Source organism: Phyllobates terribilis, unplaced genomic scaffold (assembly GCF_046119375.1).
Source record: "Phyllobates terribilis strain yellow unplaced genomic scaffold, ASM4611937v1 Scaffold_2__4_contigs__length_985480577, whole genome shotgun sequence".
In the NCBI taxonomy this organism is placed as follows: Eukaryota; Metazoa; Chordata; class Amphibia; order Anura; family Dendrobatidae; genus Phyllobates; species Phyllobates terribilis.
This window is the reverse complement of record NW_027362762.1, coordinates 371,181,923-371,208,298: the sequence shown is the minus strand read 5'-3', so window position 1 is coordinate 371,208,298 and position 26,376 is coordinate 371,181,923. Positions and strand designations below refer to the sequence as shown.

The 26,376-nt window shown below is 41.2% G+C and overlaps 1 protein-coding gene across 3 annotated transcripts in view; it reads left to right on the top strand.

Annotated features, from left to right (window-relative positions):
* The window catches only part of LOC141252203 (uncharacterized), a 98,494-nt gene that overhangs the window by 11,893 nt on the left and 60,225 nt on the right, over positions 1-26,376 (top strand). For 2 of the 3 annotated variants that reach the window (XM_073670480.1, XM_073670481.1), the window contains exons 2-5: positions 11,639-12,327; positions 15,608-15,793; positions 17,334-17,421; positions 20,924-21,099. In XM_073670480.1, the coding sequence (XP_073526581.1) occupies positions 11,677-12,327; positions 15,608-15,793; positions 17,334-17,421; positions 20,924-21,099 (1,101 nt within the window). In that variant the 5' untranslated portion in view covers positions 11,639-11,676. Of the gene's footprint in view, positions 1-11,638; positions 12,328-12,637; positions 12,775-15,607; positions 15,794-17,333; positions 17,422-20,923; positions 21,100-26,376 lie in introns of those variants that run through there. The other variant, XM_073670482.1, reaches the window with a different exon arrangement.

Here is a 26,376-nt window from a genome sequence, read left to right as displayed (position 1 = left end):
GTTTCTTCACTCTGCTCAGACATACGAGGTATGAGATGATAAAGATTTCCCCTGACCCACTTCTATTTATCACAGGACACTGAAACTTCACGTGTAATGATATAAGTCTCTGTAGGTTATGTGCCAATTTGCAACTCAGAACTGTTAACAGTCTTGATTTTACAGGTGCTGAAGTGGTGTGAGGTTTGATAATGGACCCAGTGGAATACAGAGCAGTCATCAAGTTACTTGAAAGGCCGCACACCAAAGGAGACGTTCGATGAGATGAAAGAGGTTTATGGTGATGATTCCCCATCATATGATGTAGTCAAGAACTGGCATCGTCAATTGAGATGTGGTCAGACTTCGTTGCAAACAGCTCCAATTCCAGGGCGACCCCACTCTGCTATTGATGAACACACCATCCAGCAAGTGGAGGTCGCCATTATGGAAAATCACCGCGTAACCATTCGCCACCTAGCCCAAAATGTCAAGATTAGTGTGGGGTCCGTGGAAAAAATCATCCAAGACCATGTTCACATGCATAAGGTTTCCGCTCGCTGGGTTCCCCGGCTGCTCACACCTTTCCAGAAGCAGGAACGAGTCGAATGCTCTCAGGCTCTATTGATGATGTGCCATGGAAACCAGGAGGACTTTTTCAACAGACTGATCACACAGGATGAAAGCTGGGTCCATCACTATGATCCTGAGACTAAAGTCCAGTCGATGCAATGGAAGCATCATGACTCACTGCCTCCAAAGAATGCACATGCCCAACCCTCGGCAGGCAAGGTCATGCTCACAGTATTTTGGGAACAGCACGGAGTAGTATTGATGGATTTCCTAGCAAAGGGCACCATGATCACTGGGGCATGCTATGCTTCACTGCTGCGGAAATTATGGGAGGCCATCAAAACCAAGAGACGTGGCATGCTCACCAAAGGTGTCCGCCTTCTGCAAGACAATGCACCAGTTCACAACTCACATGTTGCCCAAATGGAAGCATGCTCCTGTGGCTTTGAAATTCTACCAAATCCCCTTATTCACCCGACCTCGCAGCATCAAACTTCTACCACTTTCCAAAAATGAAGTTATTTTTGAAGGGCAAGTATTTTCCAGATGATGAGACTCTGATTTCTGAAGTCACAACGTGGCTTTTGGAGCAACATATCGACTTCTACAAGCGAGGTGTTTACAGTTGCTTAAAGAGATGGAAGAAGTGTGTGTCCCTAGATGGCAACTATGTGGAGAAGGACTAATAACTGTTTCATTGCTCTCAGTCCACAGGAAGTGGGTCAGGGGAAATCTTTAATGAACGCCCCTTGTACCTTCATTTTTGGAGTTCTTGCACAGGCACCTTATATCCTGTAATGAAGCTATGACTGGGCACAGTGAATAAGATGTTAAATGCACCAAGTGGATGTCTAAGTCTCTTTCTGCACTTCTTGCTGTAGATGTAATAAAACATCTTTTTTATCTGCTGCAGCTCAGTTAGTTCTTGAATATTGAGCTCCTCCTTTAACTGCAGATAATCTACTTTTAGCATATTGCTAATTTAGCTGCTTCATACCAGACAGTCGGGTGGAGTAGTTGTCAGGCAGTATGTTCCTGGCAAACAATTTCTTAAAAAAATGAATATGCAAATTGCCTCTTCAGAGAAAAAGAGGACTTGAACTCTATAGCGCCACCTATTGGAAGCAGCAATCCTACAAGTCACAATCAACCCTTTAACGAGTCGTGCAATATGACTTAGGATAGAAGCCAAATCAGAATCTGAATTTGCAGACACGGTGTTTCGGGCTGTTGGCCCTCGTCAGTGCAAAGTATGAGAACTGATTTGGCTAGATGAGGTCGGGACTGAGGTCTTGGGGGTAACATTTCTCCTCGTGGAGAGTGACATACCGGCTCTGGCATGTCAAGGTAAGGAGGCTTATTCGCCGTGCAATGCTCCTATGGGAAATGTAATATGCAAATTGCCTCTTCAGAGAGAAAGAGGACTTGAACTCTATTTAAATTATTACTAGGCTTGATATACATATAGCTTTATCTAGGGGCGGACACAGACAGAAGAGGGTCCCTGTGCAAGAACATTAAATGGGCCCTTTGCAGTCCTATGTCCAGTAGTACTTGCAATGTCTTTGGAGTGTGGGAGAAAACTGGAGAACCCAGAGGAAACCCACGCAAACACAGGGAGAACTCCTTGCAGATGTTGTCCTTGGTGGGATTTGAACCCAGGACCCCAGCGCTGCAAGGCTGCAGTGCTAACCACTGAGCCACCATGCTGCCCTTCATAAATTGTACTCCGTCATTTGTTCTGCTAATTCTCCCAAGTATGGCAATACCCTAGATACGGTCATACACTGCTGTTTGGGCACACAGCAGGGCTCAGAAGAGAATGGGCATAGAGATCACTGAAGTAGTTTGTTTGTACCACTTACAGAGCTCCTTGAGTGACAAAACAACAGAAATTTCTAAAAAGTGACCTCGGTTCGCAAATTACGCTCAGGGAATTCATCTACATGTGTTGTGACTATTTTGAACCCACTGTTGTTTTCCAGAAATTAGTGCACAATGGATGTTGCAGAGTGAAAATGGCAAATATGCCATTTTACTGCCCAATATGTAGTGTCCAGCTTGGACTTCTGGAGACATGCCCGCCATGAATTGTTAAACAGTTTGTCCATGATATGATATAATAACTGATGATCTCACCCGATTAGCGACTCAAACTAAGCAATATATGGGCAGAATACAGGAGCCCTATAAATTGCTTGGTGGCCACTGCCGAGCTCTGCAGTACATTCACTTCAATGGGAGATAAAGCATAGGACACATCTGCAGCCAGTAAGCAATGTATAGGTCTGCTATGTTCAACTTCCACCCATACATTGCTTAGATCCGGCTGCTGCAGGAGTGATTTTCAGCTGATCAGAGGGTATGCCGGTGTTGGACCCCCACTGATCTCATATTGATGACCCAGAGATACCCCTTAAATGGGTTCCCCCCTCTGCAGCAATGCCAAGTATGCTGATGAAAACTGTGTGTTTTTGCACGCCGCAGGGTTCTGAAGGGTGGTCATTTATTTGGCTTTGGGAGAGTGGATTTTATAGATTGGTTTTTGGTACCCATGCCACTTTTCTTGTGCCTCATTTTTGCATTGACAGACAACAGATCTAAGTAGAGGTTTTTTTTTTGCAGAATGAATTGAAGTGTTTATTGCTGCCATTTAGGGGGAAAATAACATTTTTTAATTGCTTTTCATTCTAATTTTTCAGAGACAGAATAAACACATAAACAGCAATTCAGGAATATGTGGTAAAAGTCGTAAGACTCCAATTTTTTCATATATAGTTTTTTAATAATTTGCTATTTTTGCGCACTAAAAACACTGATTTCCAAAAATGGAATAGCTTTTGCATTGCCATATTCTGAGAGGTGTAACTTTTTTTATTTTTCCGGCCAAAAGAGTGCCTTGTGTAGGGGGTTTCTGTTTTTTGGGATGTGTTAGTTTTTTTTTGTGTTGCCGAGTGAACAAAACCACAATTCATGAATTGTTTTTCATTTGGGTCAGTAGGATCGCAGTGGTACCACATTAATATAGATTTTTTTTTAAAGTTTCGCTACTTTTGCAGACTAAACACTTTCACAAACTAATTTGTTTTGTTTGCATATTCTGATAGCTATAACTTTTATAATTTTTGGCTGACAGACTGACAGAGCCATATGAGGATTTGTTTTTTGCAGGACGAGATGAAATTTTTTAATGAAAAGTTTTATTTTTATATACATGGCTTTTTGATAACTTTTTATGTGATTTTTGTGTCTAATTCTGATGAATAAGCTTTATTTTTCGTGTGCTTTTAATTTTTTTTACAGTGTTCACCGCGTGGGTTTAATAATATTAGTTTTAAAGATTGAGTCCCGAGCGAGGTGATACTAATTATATGTATATTTTTTGTTTAGCTTTATTGTTACAGAAAAACAATGTTTTAGTCACAAAACATTTTTTTTCGTTATTTTTTTGTACTTTTGTATTTTTTTAAATATATTTTTAAGCATTTTTAACCTTTTTACTTAGTCCATGTACGAGACTTCAACTTTCACTTGTTTTTTGCTGGTCTAACACTCTGCAATACTTCTGTATTGCAGGATATTAGACCTGTCAAATTTACACTGACAGGAAGAGTGTTAGGTCCTCTTTATTAACAGAGCCTAACAGGCCACCATAGCTGGTTGACCCAAAGCCATTACTTGGTCTGGGTCATCATGGCAAACATCGCCACAGTGAGAGAACAATCGCGGACTGTAAATAGTGATAAAGAGGGAGCCATCTTCCTCAATTATGGCAAAAATGGAAGCTGGCACGTTTAGGCTGGCTGTGCTGCGGGAATGAAGAGCGTTGGGATTCCAAAACGGTTTTTATTAATACCAGTGCAGCAGGATGTCAGCTATCATATCCAGCTGACAACCGCTGATTATTTTGTCGGCTCTGTTTTGTGCCGTACATGTAAATCGGTTCATGGGAACGCATTGCCCATTGTTTTGTACATGTACTGCGGATGTTGGGAAGGGGATAAAGAGAATCTGCCATCAGGTATTTGCTGCCTCATCCGAGGGCACCATAAAGTATGAGTAGGAATCCTGATTGTACTGCTGGGTCTCCTTCTGTACTTCTTGCTGTAGATGTAATAAAACACCTTTTTTATCTGCTGCAGCTCAGTTAGTTCTTAAATATTGAGCTCCTCCTGTGTAATTATTTATAGTAAGGCGTTCTGGCTAATCCCACTCACAGCTATTGATTGGAAGCTTTCTGTCTATGCACAGTGTAGAAATAAAACTGTCAATCAATAGTGTAGGCGAGGTTAAACTAAGCTCACCATTGAGAGGACTTGCATAGCTACTGCAGATAGAACAGATAATTTTATCAAAACTACAGTAAGGAGCCCAAAAAGTGACAACACTGGAATCTTATGCTGCCCTCGGATTGAGAAGCATAAACCTAGTGACAGATTCCCTTTTAAGGAGTTGAATAATAGAAATAAAATACAAGGTAAAAGTACACAAATATATAAAACATTCTTAACAAAATCTTCGTCCAATGTGGAACAAAGTGTCCCCCTCTACATGAGCATACAAACATTTTACTATCGAGAATTCACCAGATAATATTATGCTGGACACCATTTCATGTCCAACTCCCTGCTTTGAGCATTGTTAGGCACAATGACCCTGGAGGTCTATCTATTTTATTGTGCCAGTATTTATCAAGAAAAGGTTGGAATGTGACACCGATTTCCAAATTCAGTCATCACAGTTAAATTCTGTACAATAAAATAAAACCTAATGTAGTGGCCTAAATTCTAATAGTTTTCCAGCAGACAGAAAAAAAATTAAATATTTTCTAGTCAGATTTTCTTCTACAGGCGCTTCTTACTAAATTAAAATATCATCACAAAGTTAATTTATTTCAGTTCTTCAATACAAAAAGTGAAACTCATATATTATATAGAGTCATTACAAACAGAATGATCCATTTCAAGTGTTTATTTCTGCTAATGTTGATGATTATGGCTTACAGCCAATGACAACACAAAAGTTAATATCTCAGTAAATTAGAATACTTTATAACATCAGCTTTAAAAATGTTTTTAAAAATGTATGTTCAGTTAAATACACTCAATACTTGGTCGGGGCTCCTTTTGCATCAATTACTGCATCAATGCGGCGTGGCATGGAGGCGATCAGCCTGTGGCACTGCTGAGGTGTTATGGAAGACCAGGTTGCTTTGATAGCAGCCTTCAGCTCGTCTGCATTGTTGAGTCTGGCGTCTCTCATCTTCCTCTTGACAATACCTTAAAGTCAGGCGAGTTTGCGGGTCAATCATCCACAGTGATACTGTTGTTTTTAAACCAGGTATTGGTACTTTTGGCAGTGTGGACAGGTGCCAAGTCCTGCTGGAGAATGAAATTTCCATCTCCAAAAAGCTTGTTGGCAGAGGGAAGCATGACAAGCTCTAAAATTTCTTGTTAGATGACTGAGCTGACTTTTGGTCTTGATAAAATACAGTGGACCTACACCAGCAGATGACATGGCTCCCCAAACCATCACTGATTGTGGAAACTTCACACTAGATCTCAAGCAGCTTGGATTGTGTGCCTCTCCACTCTTCCTCCAGAAGCTGGGACCTTGATTTCCAAAAGAAATGCAAAATGTACTTTAACCTGAAAACAACACCTTGGACCACTGAGCAACAGTCCAGGTCTTTTTCTCCTTGGCCCAGGTAAAATGCTTCTGGCGTTGTCTATTGGTCATGAGTGGCTTGACACAAGGAATGCGACACTTGTAGCCCATGTCCTGGATGCGTCTGTGTGTGGTGGCTCTTGAAGCAATGACTCCAGCAGCAGTCCACTCCTTGTGAATCTCCTCCAAATTTTTGAATGGCCTTTTCCTAACAATCCTTTCAAGGCTGCGGTTATCCCGTCTGCTTGTGCATCTTTTTCTATCACACTTTTTCTTTCCACTCAACTTTCCATTAATATGCTTGGATATAGCACTCTGTGAACAGCCAGCTTCTTTAGCAATGACCTTTTGTGGCTTACCCTCCTTGTGGAGTGTGTCAATGACTGCCTTCTGGACATCGATCAAGTCAGCAGTCTTTTCCATGATTGTGGAGCCTACTAAGGGACCTTTTTAAACGCATAGGAAGTATTTGCAGGTGTTTTTTGTTAATTATTTTAATTTACTGAGATAATGACTTTTGTGTTTTCATTGGCTGTAGTCCATAATCATCAACATTAATAGAAATAATGACTCTATATAATATGAGTTTCACTTTTTGTATTGAAGAACTGAAATAAATTACATTTTTGATGATATTCTAATTTTGTGAGAAGCACCTGTATGTATACTTAATGTGTGCACAGAATTGTATATTGGATTATTATAAAATAACATATTATATTGTGTTAATCTAGCTAATGGAAATTTGTTTTACTTTAAACAAAAACTATAAACCTAACCTATGGCCTATACCTTTTACCAAGTGATATGCACTATACACCATGGAAATCTTATTGTTATTCATGACCCTATACATTACAGAAAGTAAGAATAGACACTGCACTTATCCCAGCAGTCAGCGCTAATTGTGTAACAATTTCCCGGCATTTCGTGTGTTTATGGCTTAAAATTCTACAACTTGCTTAAAACACATCCATTAGTTTTTACACTAAAACTCCTCTAAACCTTAGTAATGAATACAAATTGCCCAAGCCTGCTGTGTGTGGAATAATATTGAAGTGTTAGCAGGATTTCTGATATTTACAACACACATTCATTTGTTTCTTTTCTATTTAGCTGTGTTTATACAGCATCTAACCATCACAATTTATTTTTTTCCATCTTCAGTGCAATAAAGGTGTACCTCCAAGTGTAGAGACTCGACATAAGTTGTCATTGGTGAGAGCTCGAATTCCAAGACCCTCACCAGTCGCTAATACCAGCTCTGCAGTCCTCATCAGCTGAGCTTTTATCATTTCTCGTAAATCTCTCTTAGTTTTGCTTAGGAGAAAGAGGAAAGGTTATTAAAATCCAGTAGGACATATCCTAGTCAGCAAAAACATCTTGGTGATCTTCTGCCAGCCCTGATTGCTGTTTAAAGCCTCCATCATGTAACATAATGTAACATTTGGCTGGGCTGAAGAGTGTAATGAAACTTTACTCTGTTTGCCACCACACCCCTGAAATAAAGCAATCTTAAGTACGGTTCATCAAATTTAATGAGAATAGTACAGGGAAGGTAGAAGCCAATGAATTTCATTACTGGCACCATAAAACATGAACTTCAAGAAATCGATTACAATATGTTTTTGACTGACTACAACTATGTGCCAACACCTTTCTGACACAACTGTGCCATAACCGTTCAATGCCTTGACAAAACGCAAACTGTGATAAGATTAATAGATGAGAATAACAACTTGTGTAATGGTAGATTTTATTAAACACCCCCATGTAGAGATTACCTTGAAACCCATGAAATGGACACAAGTATGTAAAGAAAATTTCATGTTAAACGTAATCTGTCAGTTGAATCAACCCTCAAAATGTATATGGGCATATAGGTCATAGGAAGCTGAATAAAATGATACCTTGATATCTGCGATCTGATGTCTTATTCCAGAGAAATCCACATTTTTCCTAATATGTAAACTAGAAGATAAGATCTATGGGCAGGATAGAGATCTCTCTTAGAATCTGACTCCAGAGCTTATTTTAAATGAAAAGGGGAGTTACTAGTGTAAGACATGTAGATCAGGAGAGCAGACTGTCAGCCATTACATGTCTCACACCGGTATCGTCCCCTTTCATTTAAAAAAGCTCTGGAGGGAGATTCTCAGGGAAATGTATGTCTGGCCCTTATATCTAAACAGCTCATTTACATATCAAGATAAATATGGATTTCTCTGGAATAAGACATCTGATCGCAGATATCAAGGTATCATTTTATTCAACTTCCTATGTCCTACATGATCATATAGACGACTTAGTAGGGCCGATCCTACTGACAAATTATCTTTAATAAAAAATTGTTTATAGAGATCACAATTGACAAAAGCCCCAATTCATTAAGGTGTCTTCACCAGAATACTGGCACTCTACGATTTCAAATGTCGCAAAATTTTTGCACAACAGAAACTTGGAAATTCTGGCATTTTCACGCCAGTTTCATCCAGCTCCACCTAAGTAGGCAATACTGTGATGGAGCCCGCCTAATAAATTCATCAAAGGTAACTCACACCTGACTGGGGTAACATTTCTGACAGAGGTGCACACCAGTGATAAGATGCGCCTAATTAATTAAGTGATGTATGCCTCTTAATGAATTGATAGCCCTCTTACTCCCGCATGCCCATTATTTAAGACTGGTTTTCGAAACGCCGGTAGAAATAAAAAGGGCCCAAAGGGTTCTAAATTAGCTATATAAATAAAAACCATACTATGCCACATAAAGATAAAGCCTGTCCAGAGAACAAAGGAAATTCAGAAGCTTATGTTTATTTTGTTTAGCTAATTTTTTTCATATGGAGTAGTCAATGAATCTTACATCTTTTCTATATGTGCTTCTGTGATGACACTGGGTCTTCCGTGTGCATAATACTACTCAGACAACTCAGGGTGAGGGTAAAACAGTGTGGCAATACTTTATTGAACCCCAAAATAGACAATAAATATATATAGAAGAGTCCCAGCAAACACCCAAGATGGTGCAAAATTACACAGTCTCACCGGGAACAGAGCTGCTGCGACTTTGGGACTTCCAGGGCCAACTGTTTCAACCAGTGGCACCCCGCTTTGAGTGGACACCCACAGAGAGGAGGTAGCGGCAAGCTTAGGAAGCTGACAGTCCATTGAGGTACAAGGCCAGGAGACCAGAGGGTCCCACCCTGGCTTCTCCAAACATATCCATGGAGCAAGGTGACCGGATGGTCCCAACCTGGCTTTCTCCGAGCGTATTCATGGGTTCCAGGTGACCGGAGGGTCCCAACCTGGCGAACCCAAACATATCCGTGGGGCCAGGTGACCGGATGGTCCCAACCTGGCTTCTCTGAACATATCCATGGGACCAAGTGACCGGAGGATCACAATCCTGGCTTTCTCACACGTCTCCATGGGGTCTGTGATGGTCAATGGCGCATATCTGTATCCCTTCAGCTGGGGCCAGGGTCCTCTAAGCTGACATCCTGTAAAGTCAAATCTGTATCCCTCTTGATGGAGCCAAGTGTCTTAGCTGCTGTACTAAAGATTCTCTCTGCCTCTCTTTGCAGTACGCTAGAAATCCCTTTTTATATTTACATCTGTGACTCAGGTTATCATTCACAGGTCAGGGGGGAAGGTGGCAGGGGCTATGTCTCATTGTTTGAACATTTAATCAATTTACATAGTTTGTATCCCACTGCTTCCGCAAGTCAACAAACTAGCTGGCCAAGTACAATATGTAATTAGCATATTAGCAAACATCATTGTTCAAAGACCCTGAGTCACTGTCTTTCTTGACCCACCAAAGAAAAACACATATAAATTCAAAAGTCAACATAAAGATAATAGTGTATTTCTCCTGGCCTACTGAATTTAGACGTCTGGATAATTAAGATTAAATGCTGTGTCGTCATTAACATTTTTTGCTGTAAAACACATAAGAAAAAGTGCTTAAAAAGCCATGGTCAACATTTATGAGGTTCAGCAGCATGTGATTTTGCAGTATGGTTTTTGGACAACACTGTACAATACTGGTATGGGGGAATATGTGGCGCCCCTGCGGGTCCAGTCGCCACAGAGGTATTGCATCTCACCCAGAGGTGTGGTACCCCACTCTCAGGTAAGGAGGGAATACTACCCGGGACCCACCCACCTACATTCAACACTACACCATTCTAGACAAGCAGGAGGGGCAAGATGCACTTGTTCACTGCTGAGCCCTGTCCCTGGCTGGAAGGGGGGGAACCAAGAGAGTGGGAACCATGTAGTGGGTGTGGGTGGAGGAAGTAGTTCAGTGGAGCATAGAGGGTAGGAGTATAAAAGAGAGGGTGGAAGGTTCTAGAGAGAGTTCTGCTCAGGGGAGCAAGGTGAGAGGACAGAGTCGAGTTGGGAGCAGGAGCTCAGGAGGAGCTCAGCTCAGAGGAGTGGAGAGAAGAGTCGGGCCTAGTGAGAGAGGCCCAGGAGGAGAGTGAAGAAGGAAGAGAGGAGCAGTGAGAAGGGCTCCAAGAAAGACAGAGGGGATCCCAGGGGCACGGCGAGTGCAGAGGCCACCCGTGCGCCCGAATTCACGCTGACATGGAGGGATCAGGCGGCAGAAGGGGACTGGCCCCCAGACTAGTGGAGAACAACCAGGCTCAGCTAGCCAACCGGAGGCTGCAGGATTTGCAAGGTGCTGCAGCCAAAATCCACAATTATATCGCCGAAAAGGTGGCTGCATAGGGTCCAGGGGACTGAGAGCACATTGCCTGACAAGGCCCAAGGCCACTGGCTTGGGACACTGATTGTGAGGTGCAGGGCAGAAGGGCGAGAGCCAGCGCAGTGAGACGATCGGGAAAGGTACATAGAACGGGGTCCCGTTCAAGTGCTCCTGAGGTACCTGAGAGATTGCTGGATCCCTACCCCGGAGGACACAGGACGACATGGGTGGTCAGTACCGGCTGCAGCGGTGACCTGGAACTGCCTAGAACTGCACTCCACTGTGTCCTTGACTCATTACTGCGCCACCAGCCCTGCACTACACCGCACCGACAACACCTCCTCATAAAATCATCATACACTGCCCTGGAGCTTAGCTCTGCCCGTGGAGAGCTAAACCAACTCTGCTGCGTCACCATCAGCTCCAGTGGATCTGCACCGCAGCGGCGGCCCCATATAGCCGCATACCACTGGTGGCATCATGAACATTATTCTCCAAAAACTTTATTCCTCTTTTACTTTAATCTTTAATTGACCGCCCTGGGCCACCGTGACCTCCCCAGCACCGACCGGCCCGGCTACAGAGTACCCCACGGCCCAGGGGGCGCGTCACATACACAAAGATTCTTGAAGTACTGATGGCTAATTGATGACACACTTTGCTTTTCCATACTATTTGATATCAGTTTTCACTTTTTTTTTTCAGACGCTTATTGTTCCATGTTGTAACGGATTATATTGACTATGGAAACAAATGTAATTCCAAGTCCTCCCTTTAAGAGCACAAACAGTCTGAACATTAATGCAGTCCAGTTTGAGTCTCAAGATTTAAGAAGTTACCGAAATATTACAAATAGATATTCGGACATATCTATGGAAAAGACTATTCAAGATGATTCCTTGGACCTAAAACAAGGCATTTGGAGACAAACAGAACAGATTATGTTGGAATCGAAGTATAAAATTGGCGGGTCATGTGAAAGTATATTTTCTCAAGCCTCCTTTCAAAGCCCTGAATTGACAATACTGAAATCAAGCAAGTCTCAAGATGGCATAACCTCTTCTCTAAGCTTTTCTCAGGATAGAAACTGGTTAGACCTAGAAAATGAACGTGAGAACCCTGAAATTGTTGATGATGTTGTGGGTGATGAAGTAAAATTCAAGTCCCCATGGCAGCAATTGGAACAGAAAAAAGCAGACTGTCAGCAAAACCTTAATAAGACTTCTCACTCGGGTCATTCAAATTCTAAAATGTCGCTATCAGAATTTTTACCAGAACATACTAAAACCAATGATGAAAAGCTCCTCCGCTTTCTACAAGAAATGAAAACTTATCAGGGTGAAAAGGTCCAAGGCCTTGTCAGTTGTGAAGAAGTGTATTCTGATAATTCTCAGGTAATATATACTCTAAAAAGATAACATCAATGTTTTAATGATTTATCAGCAGTTCATGGTTATAGTTTACTGGAGAGTTTTTTTTGCTTTTAGATTTCTTACTACATGTCAGCTCTTAGTCAAATGTGTTTCATGTGGACACCTACAGCTTAAAACACAAAGATTCTTTGATTTTTGTTTTTATAGTTAGAAAATCAGAATATAACAGGATCTACTGTGATATAAGGTGAATCTCTACCCAGTCGCCAGTGTAGTTATGTGACCTAGATATACAAGAATTGCTATTGGTAGGCCCCAGTCAATCATTTCTGTAGCAGCAGCGATCTGCACTGAGCTCTTTGTGTGAAGTCTACAAAAAAATGTGCATAATCATTGCCGCCGTAAGGCAATGCTGAACAAAGACTCTGGATGCATGCTGACAGCAAGCCTTTAAGCTACACAATGCAGGTAATGTGGAAAAGGAATAGCTCTTTTACATCCTGCTGATTATACTTGTGATGAGGCATGAGACTGAACGGTTCACATTTACACATATCTTCGTTATTATATATGGTATTAGATGTGAGAGTGTACAGAATCTTAATGCTAAAATGCCTTCAAAATCTTATTCAAAGTAAAAGTACAGGCCAGACTCAATGCTGCGGCATTTCTAAATGCGGTGTCATCTGAGATTAGAAAACAGTCAGCTTTGCTTTCAAGAAACGCCACTCCTGTGGATTGGATGAATATCATTTAGCCTCATTAAATGTGATTTTCTTGATAATCACTACATTTAAGACCAGCCTCATATATGTTTAAGACTGCAATGTCTGCCCTGCTTCAATGCCAAATTAAATACTAACTTATTCTATGAAATTTGATTATTTGGGATATTACCTTTTAGTTTAAAGGGGTATTTCTATCTCGGACATTAATGGCATATTTTATGAATAGATGTCTGATAGATTTTGGTCTTACCTTTGGGGCCGGTATGTCTTAAGAACAGGGCCTCTTCCTGTGCCAAAGGGAATGGAATGATTCTTATGCATGCTTAGTCTTTCCATTCACTTTTATGGGCGTTCCAAAAGTAGCTGAGCAAGTGTGTGTATTGGGTCCTGAGAAGAAAAGAGGGTCCAGCTTCCAGATCCGCTAAAGATGAAATCATTCTGTTATAGAAACCTATGTATTTTGAACGTTGAGCATGTTCTTAGTCCTGGTATACCCTCTTTTCTTCTCAAGTGCACCCACAAGTGCCGGGCAGTGGCGAGGTCTCGGCTTCCTTACTATCTGGACTTTTCGGACTGATTTGGATAGGTTGAGCTGATATTTATTTTTCTTCAAACTTGAACTATATTTATTGGGACTTCCCAAATCTCCTCTGACTGATGATGTCAGTGGGGAGAGAAGGATTGGGCAGATTGAATTGAAATGCATGATCCCTTTGTTGTTCCTGGAGATAAGTCTACCAGAAATGTCAGAAAAGCAGTTTATTCTTCTCCCCATACTGAAAACATCCACTCTCAGCTGAGCTGAGAGTGCATGATACTGGAGGGATTGTGAGAGACAGGAGTTGGCCAAACAAACTTTTAGCCGACATCCATCTGATGTGTATGGCCAGCTTTAAAACCAGAATGGTAAATTATTCTGTGAGAATGGTTGGTGAATTCATCCCATGCACGTATATAATTACCAGAAGCTGCAGATAAAATGAAAGAATAGCTGTTTGAGTTACCCCCTAATGAAGGCCGATCACCAGGGGTCAGTGAAACCAGACCTGTATTGATCAGTTGATCTGCATCAGATTCCATTTAAAATAAGGTTGTCTTTATGAGGCAACAAGTTTCAGCATTAATCCATAGCTTTGACAAATTTTACACAAATTTTAAGATTATCCTAAGTTTTTGGTTGCATAATGAAGTTTTACACCGTGGAACTAGAACAGGGATATATTGAATATAATATTGCTCCATAAACATAGTCTCAGTAGTGTCCTTTATAGGAGTTGCCTGGTGTTTGGATTAAAGTCTGCAATCATTCTATGTGTCTGCACATTTCTGAATCCGTACAGCGTAGACACTGCACGATCAGGATTCTTTGGTGATGAGGCCGAGAGTGAGTTTCCATGTGACCACAACCACATTGCAACTAGACGTGCTCGGCCTCGTCAATGCGTCTAGTGGGCCCATGATTGCATGTATACTAATCACTCTTGCCCACTCTCACCAGCAACATCGGAGAATCCTGACAGCGTATGTTGCACCAGCTGTAACGATTCAGAAGTTTGCAGTCATATAGAATGATTGCAGACTTTTATAAAAAGACCAGACCACCCCTTTAAAGGGTTATTCACAAAAATTCAAGTTATCGCCTATCCAAATAATGGGGGATGAATTGCACATACTCGGCCTCTGCTCCTTTCAATGTCTAAGGCGATTTATCAGTGTTTCTGTAAAAATATTTTTAGTTTGGAAAACAGATATTTAGTATGGGTCATCTAAGGAATTAGTGCTTGTTATTTTTGATAGATCTCTACTAAACCAGCTAAATTATGGACTTTGTAGGAGTAAACTAGTATATATATATTCAGATCTCATTTACCATAACTTTGTCGGAGAACCACAGCTCATATCTGTATAGCTATAGCCATATCTACAATATAGATACACTGTAACTCGAGAAACAGGAGCTGTAAGGTGACAAGCACAAACAGTGCTCTATGGTTACATGCTACATATTCACCAGTATTGCTACTGGAGTAGCTTACAAACATTAGAGCTACAGACATATTGGTAAGTAGAAAAACTTGCAGTGAATTTTAGTGGCAGTGTAAAATTTGGATTTGCTTGTTTGACATATCACTTTTAGCTAAAATCTGTCCAGAAGACCATCCTTTTATTCAGATCACATTTCCGATGATACTTTTATCCGAGAAGCATTTCATCATTCATTTAACAAACTACCCAGTGAAAGTGAACGTTTCCTTATTTATCTGCTGTTTTATATGAAATTCACAAAGTACAATTTATGTTTAACAACAAAAAGACTGTTTTTGCTCAAAGTAATTTTACTATTTGTTGATGTTTTGGAAGATAATATTGTTATATACGGTATAATATAACTAGATAGTATCAGTATACACCATATAAATTAGAGCTGGTAAATGTTCTCCATTCTAGTTCAATAGAAGAATGCTTTATTTTTATTAGACTCTTGTAAATTACGTATTCTAAAATGTTAAGCGTCTGTGTCCATTCTATAGATAACGTTATGCTAATTAAAATATCAATTCCTTTGGTTCAAGGCTACAGAATCGAATGGATCTCAGAAAATATCTGTATCACTCCTGAAATCGATACTCATGGAGCGAGAGTTTAAAATAAACGACCTCAACAAAGAAATAAGGAAAATGCAAAGGGAGAATCTGCACTTGCTGGAAGAAATGAAACATCTTATTTCTGACAATGATAGACTTAAACGGAAAGTAGAGGTAGGTAATTCTCTTCATATTTATATGTATTTAAAGGGAACCTGTCACCAGGTTTTCCCAATGTAAACTACGACCACCACCTTTAATGCCTCTTTTACAGCATTCTAGTAAGCTGTATTTAAGTCCCCAAGCCCCTCTGAATAGCACAAAAAATAACTTTTATTATACCTTCATATGGCGCTGTCGGGTCCAATGGGCGTCACTGGTCTTGAACTGGCACCTTCTCTCTTGTCCCAATCACCGTCCTCCTGCTTGCTTTATGTGAACGACATGTCCTACGTCATCCACACAGTGCCCACCAATCTTCACTCTGCCCTGCTGGGGATTGAGCAAAGTACTGTAATGAGCATGCGCCAGCTTTACTTCCAGGTCATCGGCGCTCTTTGACCTCTCCCAGTGCATGCGCATTACAGTATTCTGCTCTATCCTCAGCAGGGCAGAGCGATTGGGGGACATTGTGTGCATGACATAGGACGGGTCATGCATGTAAAGCAAGCAGGAGGACGGTGATTGCGACAAGAAAGGAGGCACCGGATCAAGACAAACTTACTAGTCTTACATACAGCTTACTAGAATACTGTAAAAGAGCCCTTAAAGGTGGTGACCGTACTTTATATTGGGAAAAGCTGATGACCAATTCCCTTTATCATGCTTTTAAAGGAGAAATTATTTTTAAGCATGCTGAAAAATCCTCATTCTCGACAGCACATGTACACCAGACATGTACTGTTGAGAACAGTGACATTTTACGTGCACAGAATGAGCTATTACCGATCTTTCTGTGCACATTTGAAGTGTGGTCAGCCTATCTAAATAGGCTATTAAATGACCGCTGATCAGGAAACATGCAGCCAATCAATGATCATTTAACAGCTGCCACTGACTGCCAAGTCACAATAACCCTAAGGGTGTGTGCAGACAATCCGGAGCCGCTGCGAGTTTGACACTGCGGACTTATGCATCGTCAAACCCGCAGCGGCCAGTTGTTATAGCATAGTGGATGGCATTTGTACAAATCCCATGTCCACTATGCGTCTCTGTGCACATGACATGCGGCGCGCGTCTTTCCAGACCACAGCATGTCAATTTCTCCTGCGGGTCCACATAGACCTAATCTTAATGGGGAAAGTCAGTAGGTTTAAAAAAAAAAAGGCGGAGCTCAATTGCATATCCGAGCGTCGCTCCTCCGCAGCGTCGGAGCGCAGGTTGGGAGATACGTCTGCACATACCCTAAGAGTTCCTGCTCCAAATCAATGCATGACAGCCACTGATTCCCCCGTATGAGCAACAATCCTTCTATTTACGTTTTAGCTCTAAATACCCTTTGTGGGTCTGAAAGAGTGCCATTATCAGGTCAGCACTTGAGCTCATAAAGGAAATTGCTGCTGCCATAAGCACTAACAGGTCCTCATTAACCTTTTTTAGAATACATTTTAATAATTGCAAAAAAAAGTGTGTATGAAATGGAAACTGTAATTAGTCATATTTAACACTTGTTTGACACTTTCTGGGTTTTTTTTTGTGCGTTTTCTTTTTCCAGGCTATGACATTTGACAAAGAGAGAAAGGAACAAGATTTATTACTATCATTTGACAAATGTTCCCCTTTGATTCTTCAGAAAGAAATTTGTAAGTACCTATAGTAGATTGTTAAACTACTATCTCACAATAATGGAGACATTTATTGTGTATTCATGAATGTTCTCATATCAGTTTTGGCAGGTTTATAAAGTACCTAGAAAAAGGGTCTAAGAATAAGAGAACGTGCACCATTTATTTGGGTCAAACCATTCGGTCACATGTATACCAACCATGAAATGGGGTAAAGTAGAATGTCTAACATGCTTAGTGAATGTGTCAATATCATTATCCCCACGAGTAGAAATCTACCACTCGATATAAAGCTAACAGTGTAATTCATCCCACTTACATATAATGTGAAATACCTGGGAATGGATTCAATATTCTCAACAATATAAACTACATCTCGTACAACTAGTGTAACATTTTGTTTGTAAAACAATTTGCTGTTCCTAATAGTAAGTGAGCTGCGACAGAACAAAGTACATTTGTTCCTTAATAAATCCAAAGATTGCTTTATTTTGCAATTAGTTCTGCTATTAGGAGGCCAGACGAGGTTAAATCTGAAAGGAACAATTTATCAGCCAGAACATTTGAGCTTTTCCAAATGATGTGTTATAGAGCACTAATATATTTTGAATGTACATCTGCATTCATCAAACTGTCACCAGCAATATAGAAATCTGTAAGTAACACAAGCGGCAGATAACTTGTTTTTGCATGCTTTAATAGTTAAGCTCTATTTAAAGTGAACCTATCGATATAATATATTATATCACACTGTATTGTATCAAACTATATTGCTGAGGAAGGTCTTTATTATTCATGTACTTCTTCATTGTATTTATTAACTTTACCGATTGTTTATTATGATGCTGGCAGAATTGACTTAAAGTACCCCCTCTTCATTTATGATAGGGTAGCGCATACAAAATGTATGCCACATGTACTGTATATGATGTACCCTGCTCATTTGTTGTACTGGTACCCAGCAATGATATACTAATTGCAAATAGTGGCTCAGTGGTTAGCACTGTTGATTTGCAGCACCAAGCACAACATCTGCAAGGAGTTTGTATGTTCTCCCCGTGTTTGCGTGGGTTTCCTCCGGGTTCTCTGGTTTCCTCCCACTTATCCACTGATAAGGTATTTAGATTGTGAGCCCCAGTGGGGACAGTGATGATAATGTCTGTACAGCGCTTTGGAATTAATGGCGCTTAAATGAGTAAAATCTATAAAATAAGTGAGTAACGTCTATACAAATAAACTGTGAAACCACCAAATCCAAAATAATATCCTTACTTGATAAATTTCCCAAGTTACATGATTTTAACGTTTTTCTTTTTTAATAGGTTATGTCCTTAATTGATCTCTGTAAAAGGGTTGGCATTTATAAGTAGAACCGCTCACCTTGCGTGGTTGTCTGGTTGTTCTGAAGAAGGAGTCATAGGACTCTGAAACGCGTTGACAATAAACCTACAGTTCTATTACCAATACTTGTGTCGTATTCCGGAGAGCACAGAAATACTTTCTAGTTTCTTTAAAACTTAATCGATCTCTAGCTTAGGTATCAGTTAAAGGTGATAGGTGTGAGTATATAACACACTACTAGGTTATAAAGGACTTTGTATGTCACATACCCAGGGTGTCCATAGTGCAGTTCAGGGTTCACATGTTGATTTCACTTTGCATTTTTTACCATAATTCTTCTAAAAAGTAGCAAAAAAACAACCAGTTTTGCAGAGTTTTTGAGCGAAAAACCCAGCCTATCTCAGGGATTCTAGTTATCAAGTACAGGGGATTAGTAAGGAGTGCAAAGAATCAGAATCTAGCACATCAAAAGTATGAAGTGCTGACTTACAGTTTTTGTTAAATTACGTTAATGCCTTTTTTCACTTTTTGGATGAGACAAGTCTTTAGAATTTTACTTCAAGATGAGCTGGATCCTAATAATCCCTAGGATTTCTTGGTCTACATGGGTTAATGTACTTCATGTACCATTGGACATTAGGGAAATAGGTTTATGAACAAATAAAACACTTTCATCTTTCACAAGCATTGCTGCACTGTGCCATAATGGTATGGGGTACACTATTGCACTTTGGGGGCTGGTAGAGGTTCATGAGCTGTGTCTGTGCAATCTACACTGGGTTTCTGTTTCAACTGCTGGGATAAGAAGGAATTCCAAACAAAGCTGGTTAAGCCCGTAGGCTGGGTTCACATAGTGTTTTCTGCTACTGTCAGTGGCTCCATCCCCTGCAAAATGAGATTCAGGCTTATGAGCCAAAGGGCACACTGGCTATAATGATGCAGACAGTGTCTGTTATACATCATTTTCAGCCATATACACCTCTTAAAGGCGGGCAAAAAGATGTAGCCAACGGCATCTTGCTACCCGCCTCCATTAAGTGTATATGGCCAAAAAATTATGTATGATTGAGCACACTGTGACTGTCCTGTCGGTGCATACGCCCAAATCCCGTTTTGAGGGCGTTCGGAACGTAAGCCCCGACAGAGCCGCTGACCGTAGGAGTAAACGCTATGTGAACCTAGCCATAGATGCCATGTTTCTTATTGACTGCAGAACTGGTTTTAAGGAGGGAGGTGGCTAAATCTGTAAGCCCAATAGTGCCCCTGCAATGTGATTGCAGGATGCTGATAAGGTGCCGGGAGCCTGACAATGTGGGTGCAATACTGCCAGATAATAAACTGCTATATTTCAGTTTTGTGGGTGCAGCGGTAGAAAATTCTTGACATGTTCCATACTTATTTCAAAGTAAATATATTTCTAAAGGAGCTATTTTACATAGCTTTTTCTCTTTGTCATTTCTCATTATTACACGTAACATAACCTAATTTATGGACATCTATGGTTGATTTCAATGCGTGTGTGGATGGGATGGGTTGTTACCGACATCTGGTGAGAATTTCGTGTTCAATACTTATTTCACCCGCTGTATATTATGGCTTTTACCAGCAACTGACTGTTCCAGCTAATGACTGACTGCAGCGGTCACATGTCAGTGTCGATTAGAGTAGCAGGGCATATATAAGAAAGATAATAAAATGTAAGAATCTGCATACCCCTGCTCTCATATTGTCAATTGACAGATATCACAATATCTACTTATAAAAGGCCAGTTTTGTCAATCATAGGGCAAAGGAGTGAAATAGACTAATCTCTAAGTCCAGTGTTTTACACTGATTTTATAGAATATTTACTATTAAATAGAGCAGCCCTTATTTAAAATAAATATGCCTAGTCTCAGCAGCCCAGTCTCTGCCCACACAAAGACCTTTATATTATGATATTATGCGATGCCAGATTTCTTTTATATTTGCAAAAAAAAATCTGTTAGTCAGGTCATTACTTTACCCTGGCTCTGCATTAAACATACTTCACACAAATAAGGTCAATAATACTATATCAAGCATTGCTTAGTAATGACCAAAAGTGTCAAGGCTAAATCAAATATAGTTTGCTACTGTATGTCCATACGATTTTACAAAGAATGTTTTAAATAATGTGACTTTTTGCATTTTCTCACAGCGAACCTTAAAAATCAGATTAATGACCTCCAAGAAGCTAATGAAAGTGCTATTTTGGAGCTAGGAAAAGCAGATGAGGAAATTTCCCAGCAAAGAAAAGAATTTGCAAAGCTGAAAGCAGAATATATTCACAACCTTGAAGTGTCACGAGAAGAAATAAAGGTCCTTACAGAAAAGGTACAATAATATGCAGCATATATACCAGTAAAAACAACCCCAATCCCAAACAAGTTGGGACGCTGTGTAAAATGTAAAGAACGCAAGAATGGGAAAGCAAGTCTTGGAAATCTCTTATAGCTATATTATAGTCACTACAATTTTATATTGAAAGTCTTTGCTATTTTATGTTGTGTAACATTTTTCTTAAATGAGTCCACAATTTTTAGACGCAGTTGTTCACAAATTGGTGATCCTCTGATCATGTTTGTCTCTTTGCTTCTGGGAGACTCTGCCTCTCTAACATGCTCTTTTTATACAGTTATGTGAAGTTGAAATTGACCCTTCTGCTGTTTTTTATTAGTACCACTTACTTTTCCAGCCTTTCTAAAGTCTGTCCCAACTTTTTTGAGCTGTGTTGCTGCCATTAATTTCTAAATTAAGTTAATTATGTCAAATTAAATGGAAAAATGTCTAACCTTCAACTTCTGATTTGTGTTCTATATTCTGTTGTAAATAAAATATGTCTGTAAGAGTGCTAACAATTTTGGCCATGACTGTATATATATATATATATATATATATATATATATATATATATTTATATACAGTGTATATACCCATCGGCTAACTCGTCTGCACATAGAGGTAGACACAGAAGCGTTGTCTCTTTAAATCTTCCACAGGTACTGCATAAACCAGTGCAGCGTTAGCAAAACAGACACGACCTTTCTGGCCTAACGGAAAAACAAAAGGGTAACGTATAGCACAGTTCGTATTGCTGCGGGGATCCGCCTGCTTACGAACAAACAACAAAAAGTTCAGCTTTCCTTATCATGAAAATACAGCTCTGGAGCTTGCACCTCCAGGCACACCCAATACTGAATGAGCCATAAAGCTGTGGACTCCACCCTGGGATGGACATATGGTGAACAGCCTCCCATCCACTCTACAGATGTTCACTCAATCTAGCCCTAAACATGGCCGATTAACCCCTCTCAGCACTTAGTGTGCTGGAGCGTTTTCCTAGGTTCATATCATTGAAGCTAACAACCTCAATGATACATACTGTATCTCCGCTTCTCCGCTCCATACATATATATTGGGTGTTGGCACCGTTGGAATAGTTCCAGAAAATGAAATATTTCTCCCAAGAAAATAATTGCAATTACACATGTTTTGTTATACACATTTTTATTTCCTTTGTGTGTATTGGAACAACACAAAAACAGAGAAAAAATGGGGGGGGGGGGACTGCATGTCATTTTTTCATTTATTTATTAGGTTAAACAAGCCTCAAAAAGTGTAGAATAAACTTCACATGAAAGGCACAAAAGGGTGCAAGTTTATTATATGTAGGGGGGTTGTGAAAATATATGTCTGCACGATATCTATCTATCTATCTATCTATTCTGAGGGTTCTGGCTGTGAGCTTGCTGTACTAGGTTAAGGAAATTTCTTGGTTCCTTTTGAGATGTGGGTGTAAAAATTCTGTTGCGTATATTGGAGGAGACTCACCAATGCAAGTCAATGGGAGAGAGAAAAAATGGACGGCACATGGACCATGCATATGCCGTCCGATTTTTTTCCAACTCCTATTGACTTGCATTGGCGAGTCTCGTCCGATATATGCGGCCATACACAGCATGCTGCGATTTTTTTTTTTAATCTCAGCCCGATTACAGCCGAGGAAAAACTCACAGATCAGCACTGACTCATTAAATTACAATAATCAAAGTGTAATGCGATTTTTTTTCTCGCATTGGACTCGTCTGATTTCTACGATGCTAGCGAACACTAAGTGTAGGCTTACTATTTTTTTAAACTCCTTTTTAAAGAATAATAAAAAAAAGCTGATGAATTCTAAAAGCACAGTAGTCATAATGGCTTAAACCGTATAACCTTTTATTGCACATTTTAGTATTGTGCTAAAATGATTTTGCAATATGCAAGATTTCTGACCAAACAATGTCTGTAGCCAGATACAGAAAATTATTGATTAATAGAAGACGTGCTCCTCATGAAACGATACATCTAGAGCAGTATTTTAGTTAATGGGTAGGAGGTTAGAAACCTCTCTTAAGGTAAATCATTCAGTTCCAAATCCTTTATATCCTATTTATAAACTCCCATAACCATTAAATGTCATTTCAGAAGACTGGAAAACAGCCATTGAATAGCACATTTAATAAGAAAGGTTTCTTTGAGTTATCATGTCCTCAAAAGGAAAGATGAAAAAATACACTCCTCAAAAATTAACCCTTTCCTGACATGGCCAATTTTTTTCTTCAGTTTTTGTTTTTTTCCTCCCCTTCTTCCAAGAGCCATCATGTTTTTATTTTTCTGTCCCTATAGCCATATGAGGACTTGTTTTTTGTGAGACGAGTTGCACTTTTTAATGACAACATTCATTTTACTATATGGAGAATGAGAAATAAATTTCCAAGTGTGGTGAAATTGTGAGACCCCCCGCAATTCTGATATCATTTTTGGAGATTACGGCATACATTTTGAGGTAAAAATGACCTGGCAATACGATTCTCCTTAGCAGTACACTTATAGCGATACCAAACTTGTACAGTGTTTTTGTTTTAATGGAAAAAAACGCTTTCATTTTTAGTTGATAGAGCCATGGGCGCACCCAGGATCAAAACTAGGGGGGGGCAAGCCATGGTCACAGATATCGAAGAGAAATATATATGTAAGAGGATGACCTCTTCCCTCTTAATGCACATAATGCTGTGTTCTATGTTTATATATGAGCATTCATATGATCTAATGACCGATGCGGTCGCAGGTTCCCTCCTTAAGAAGGAAAAATGGTTATAAAATTGTGTATTAAATAGAATTATACCTTCTGCATAGAATCTCATAAGCACTAAAGTTACACGGTTAAAGTACTGCTTTAATATGTCTTCTGCTAAATGCATAATGTGTTTGTGTCACATGTAGAGATTAGTGCCTAAGATCTGTGTTAAGAGACAGCTAGAGGTTAGGTATGAGAGTACAGATGTGGGCACTGTAGCACACAGAGTATACAGTTATAAGTTAGGAAACAGTTAATAGTCTTGTGAGCTGCTTCAGTGTGGGAGGAGCAGGATCAGGGAAGAACTGAGACACTTCCTGATTGCAGACAGTTCAAGTTGAGTGAGGGACAGTGACTAGTGAAGACATGTCAGGAAGACACATTAGAAAGTACAGGAGAAGGGTGGGTGTGTGTCACAGTTTGGGAGTTTTTAGACAACATTAACTGGAAGGTGAATCCGAACAGTCTAAACAGCGGGGACAACAAGAACAGATGTACATGGAGAGGTTAATGTGGGAACTTCACCTTACATGCCAAGACAGGACAGCCTCATCAGGGAGGTGGATCCAAGCAGGTCAGGCAGTGGGGCAGAGAATGGAGTTACCCGGAGAGCTGGCGCATTCGGCGTTATTCTTCATATCCAAATCGGTGTCTGTGTCTTTCATCACTGGTAAAGTACCGCTGTATGTGAAGAGATCACAAAGAGACTGTATTACTTGTTACTCCTTGTATGTGACTGTAACTGCAAGTAAAGAAGTTTTTACGTTTTTAAGCTGGTCTGGTTTTCTCCTTCTGAAGGCTAAAAGACTCAACAACTGGGATGGCGAGACAGAAGTGAGTATGGAGGTATGCTCCATGGAGACACCACAACACACACACACCCAGGGATGCTCCGAGTCCCCTTTTTCTGTAGCAGGCCAGGGTGAGGGTTTAATCACTGAAACTGACGTGCCACTCGCCACCGACTGCCACCCTGCCCCCCCCGTTACATTTGGCGTAGTCGGCAGGATGCGAAGTCCTCGCATCCAAACAGCAGGGTGAACAGGTCCTGTGGCAAGAGAGAAAAGATGCCAGATAAGGACCGCAAGAAAAATGCCCCTGGCGCAGATGAGGCGCCTGAAGATAAACAGATAAAACGGAAAGAATTGAAAAGTGTACGAACCAAGATGGCGGATGAACATGGCGATATCAAGATGGTGGCCGGCATTGTGAGTCCCAAGTTGGCGGAGGGTGGCGCGGAGATTGGCGAAGGTTCCGCCCATCGTGGGCGTCCTGAGCACCAAACGGCGCGGAAAACAGTATGGTATGGACGCTGGGCCAGACGGAGATGGCGGCCCCCTGTGAGCGGTATCCGCCCACGATGGGCGCGGCGAAGAAAGAAGTTCCGCCTACTATTGAAGATCCCAGAGACAGAGTGGGAAGAATGGCCGAAGGCAGCTCCACCCATGGATGGGCGGAGCCTAGGAGGAGGACTCCTTGTACTGAGCAGTGCGGCGCCATTGCTGAAAGGAACGGTGAAGCAGCGACAGCCTAAGAAGATGTCTCATCGTTGTGGCTGCGGGAGAAGGGAGTGGAGCCGGCGCAGGGAGCGCCAAGAGAAGGAAGAACGCCCAGGAGGCCGCTGGGGAGTTTTTGACCTCCATGACTACCCCCTAGAGAGCGGCTTACCGTTCGTACCAGGCTGGTATCCCTTCCACGATCCGCGGGGGGATATCATCTCTCTCACTGAGGCCCTGAAGGGGCTCACAACCACGAGCCCCGGAGAGACACAAAAAGCGGTCCAGGAGGAAGCGGCCGGAGGAACGACGGCAGTGGAGGTGCCAGCAGATGACGGCGAGCCAGCTCCGGTGACCGTGGCAGCGGTGAGTCGCAACGCGGGCCCTGTTCCCATCCCCCAACCCCCTACTTACCAGGAAGTAGTGAGAACCCCCGGTGAAGAGGAGGCCAGGTGGATCGCTGGGGTAATCGCTGAAAAGAAAAGGTGGGAGCGCCGCATCCGCGAACAGCTGCAGAAGCCGGGAGGAAGAGCAATGTCCGGCCGGATGACTTGCGGCATAGTGCGACACTTTGACTTGTCTCGCAGCTACGGTTTCTTACAGGAAGTGGAGACCGGCGAGAAAGTGTATGTCAATCAGGGGTCTATTGATGCCCCCGGTCCCTTGCTTATGGGTGGCCGGGTTGAATTTATTTTGAATTTATTAAAGAACGTGGGCCCCGAGGCCCATATGCAGTGGCCGTCACCGTTCTGTCCGACACAGAAGAGCAGACGATGAATCAGCCTGTGCGGCCGACTGTAGTGGCCGCAGTACAGCTGGCTGTGGGCCAGAGTGAAAGTGTAAACCCCAGAGTAAGATCCCATACGATGGAGTCATTGGGAGCAACGGCCGATTCTCAGGGAAGCGTACGGTGGGAAGCCCTGAGTCTGTCAGCATCGGAGACAAGGAGCCGGAGCAACAGCGGAGGATCGGTCTCCAGTGATTCATCCTCTGGGA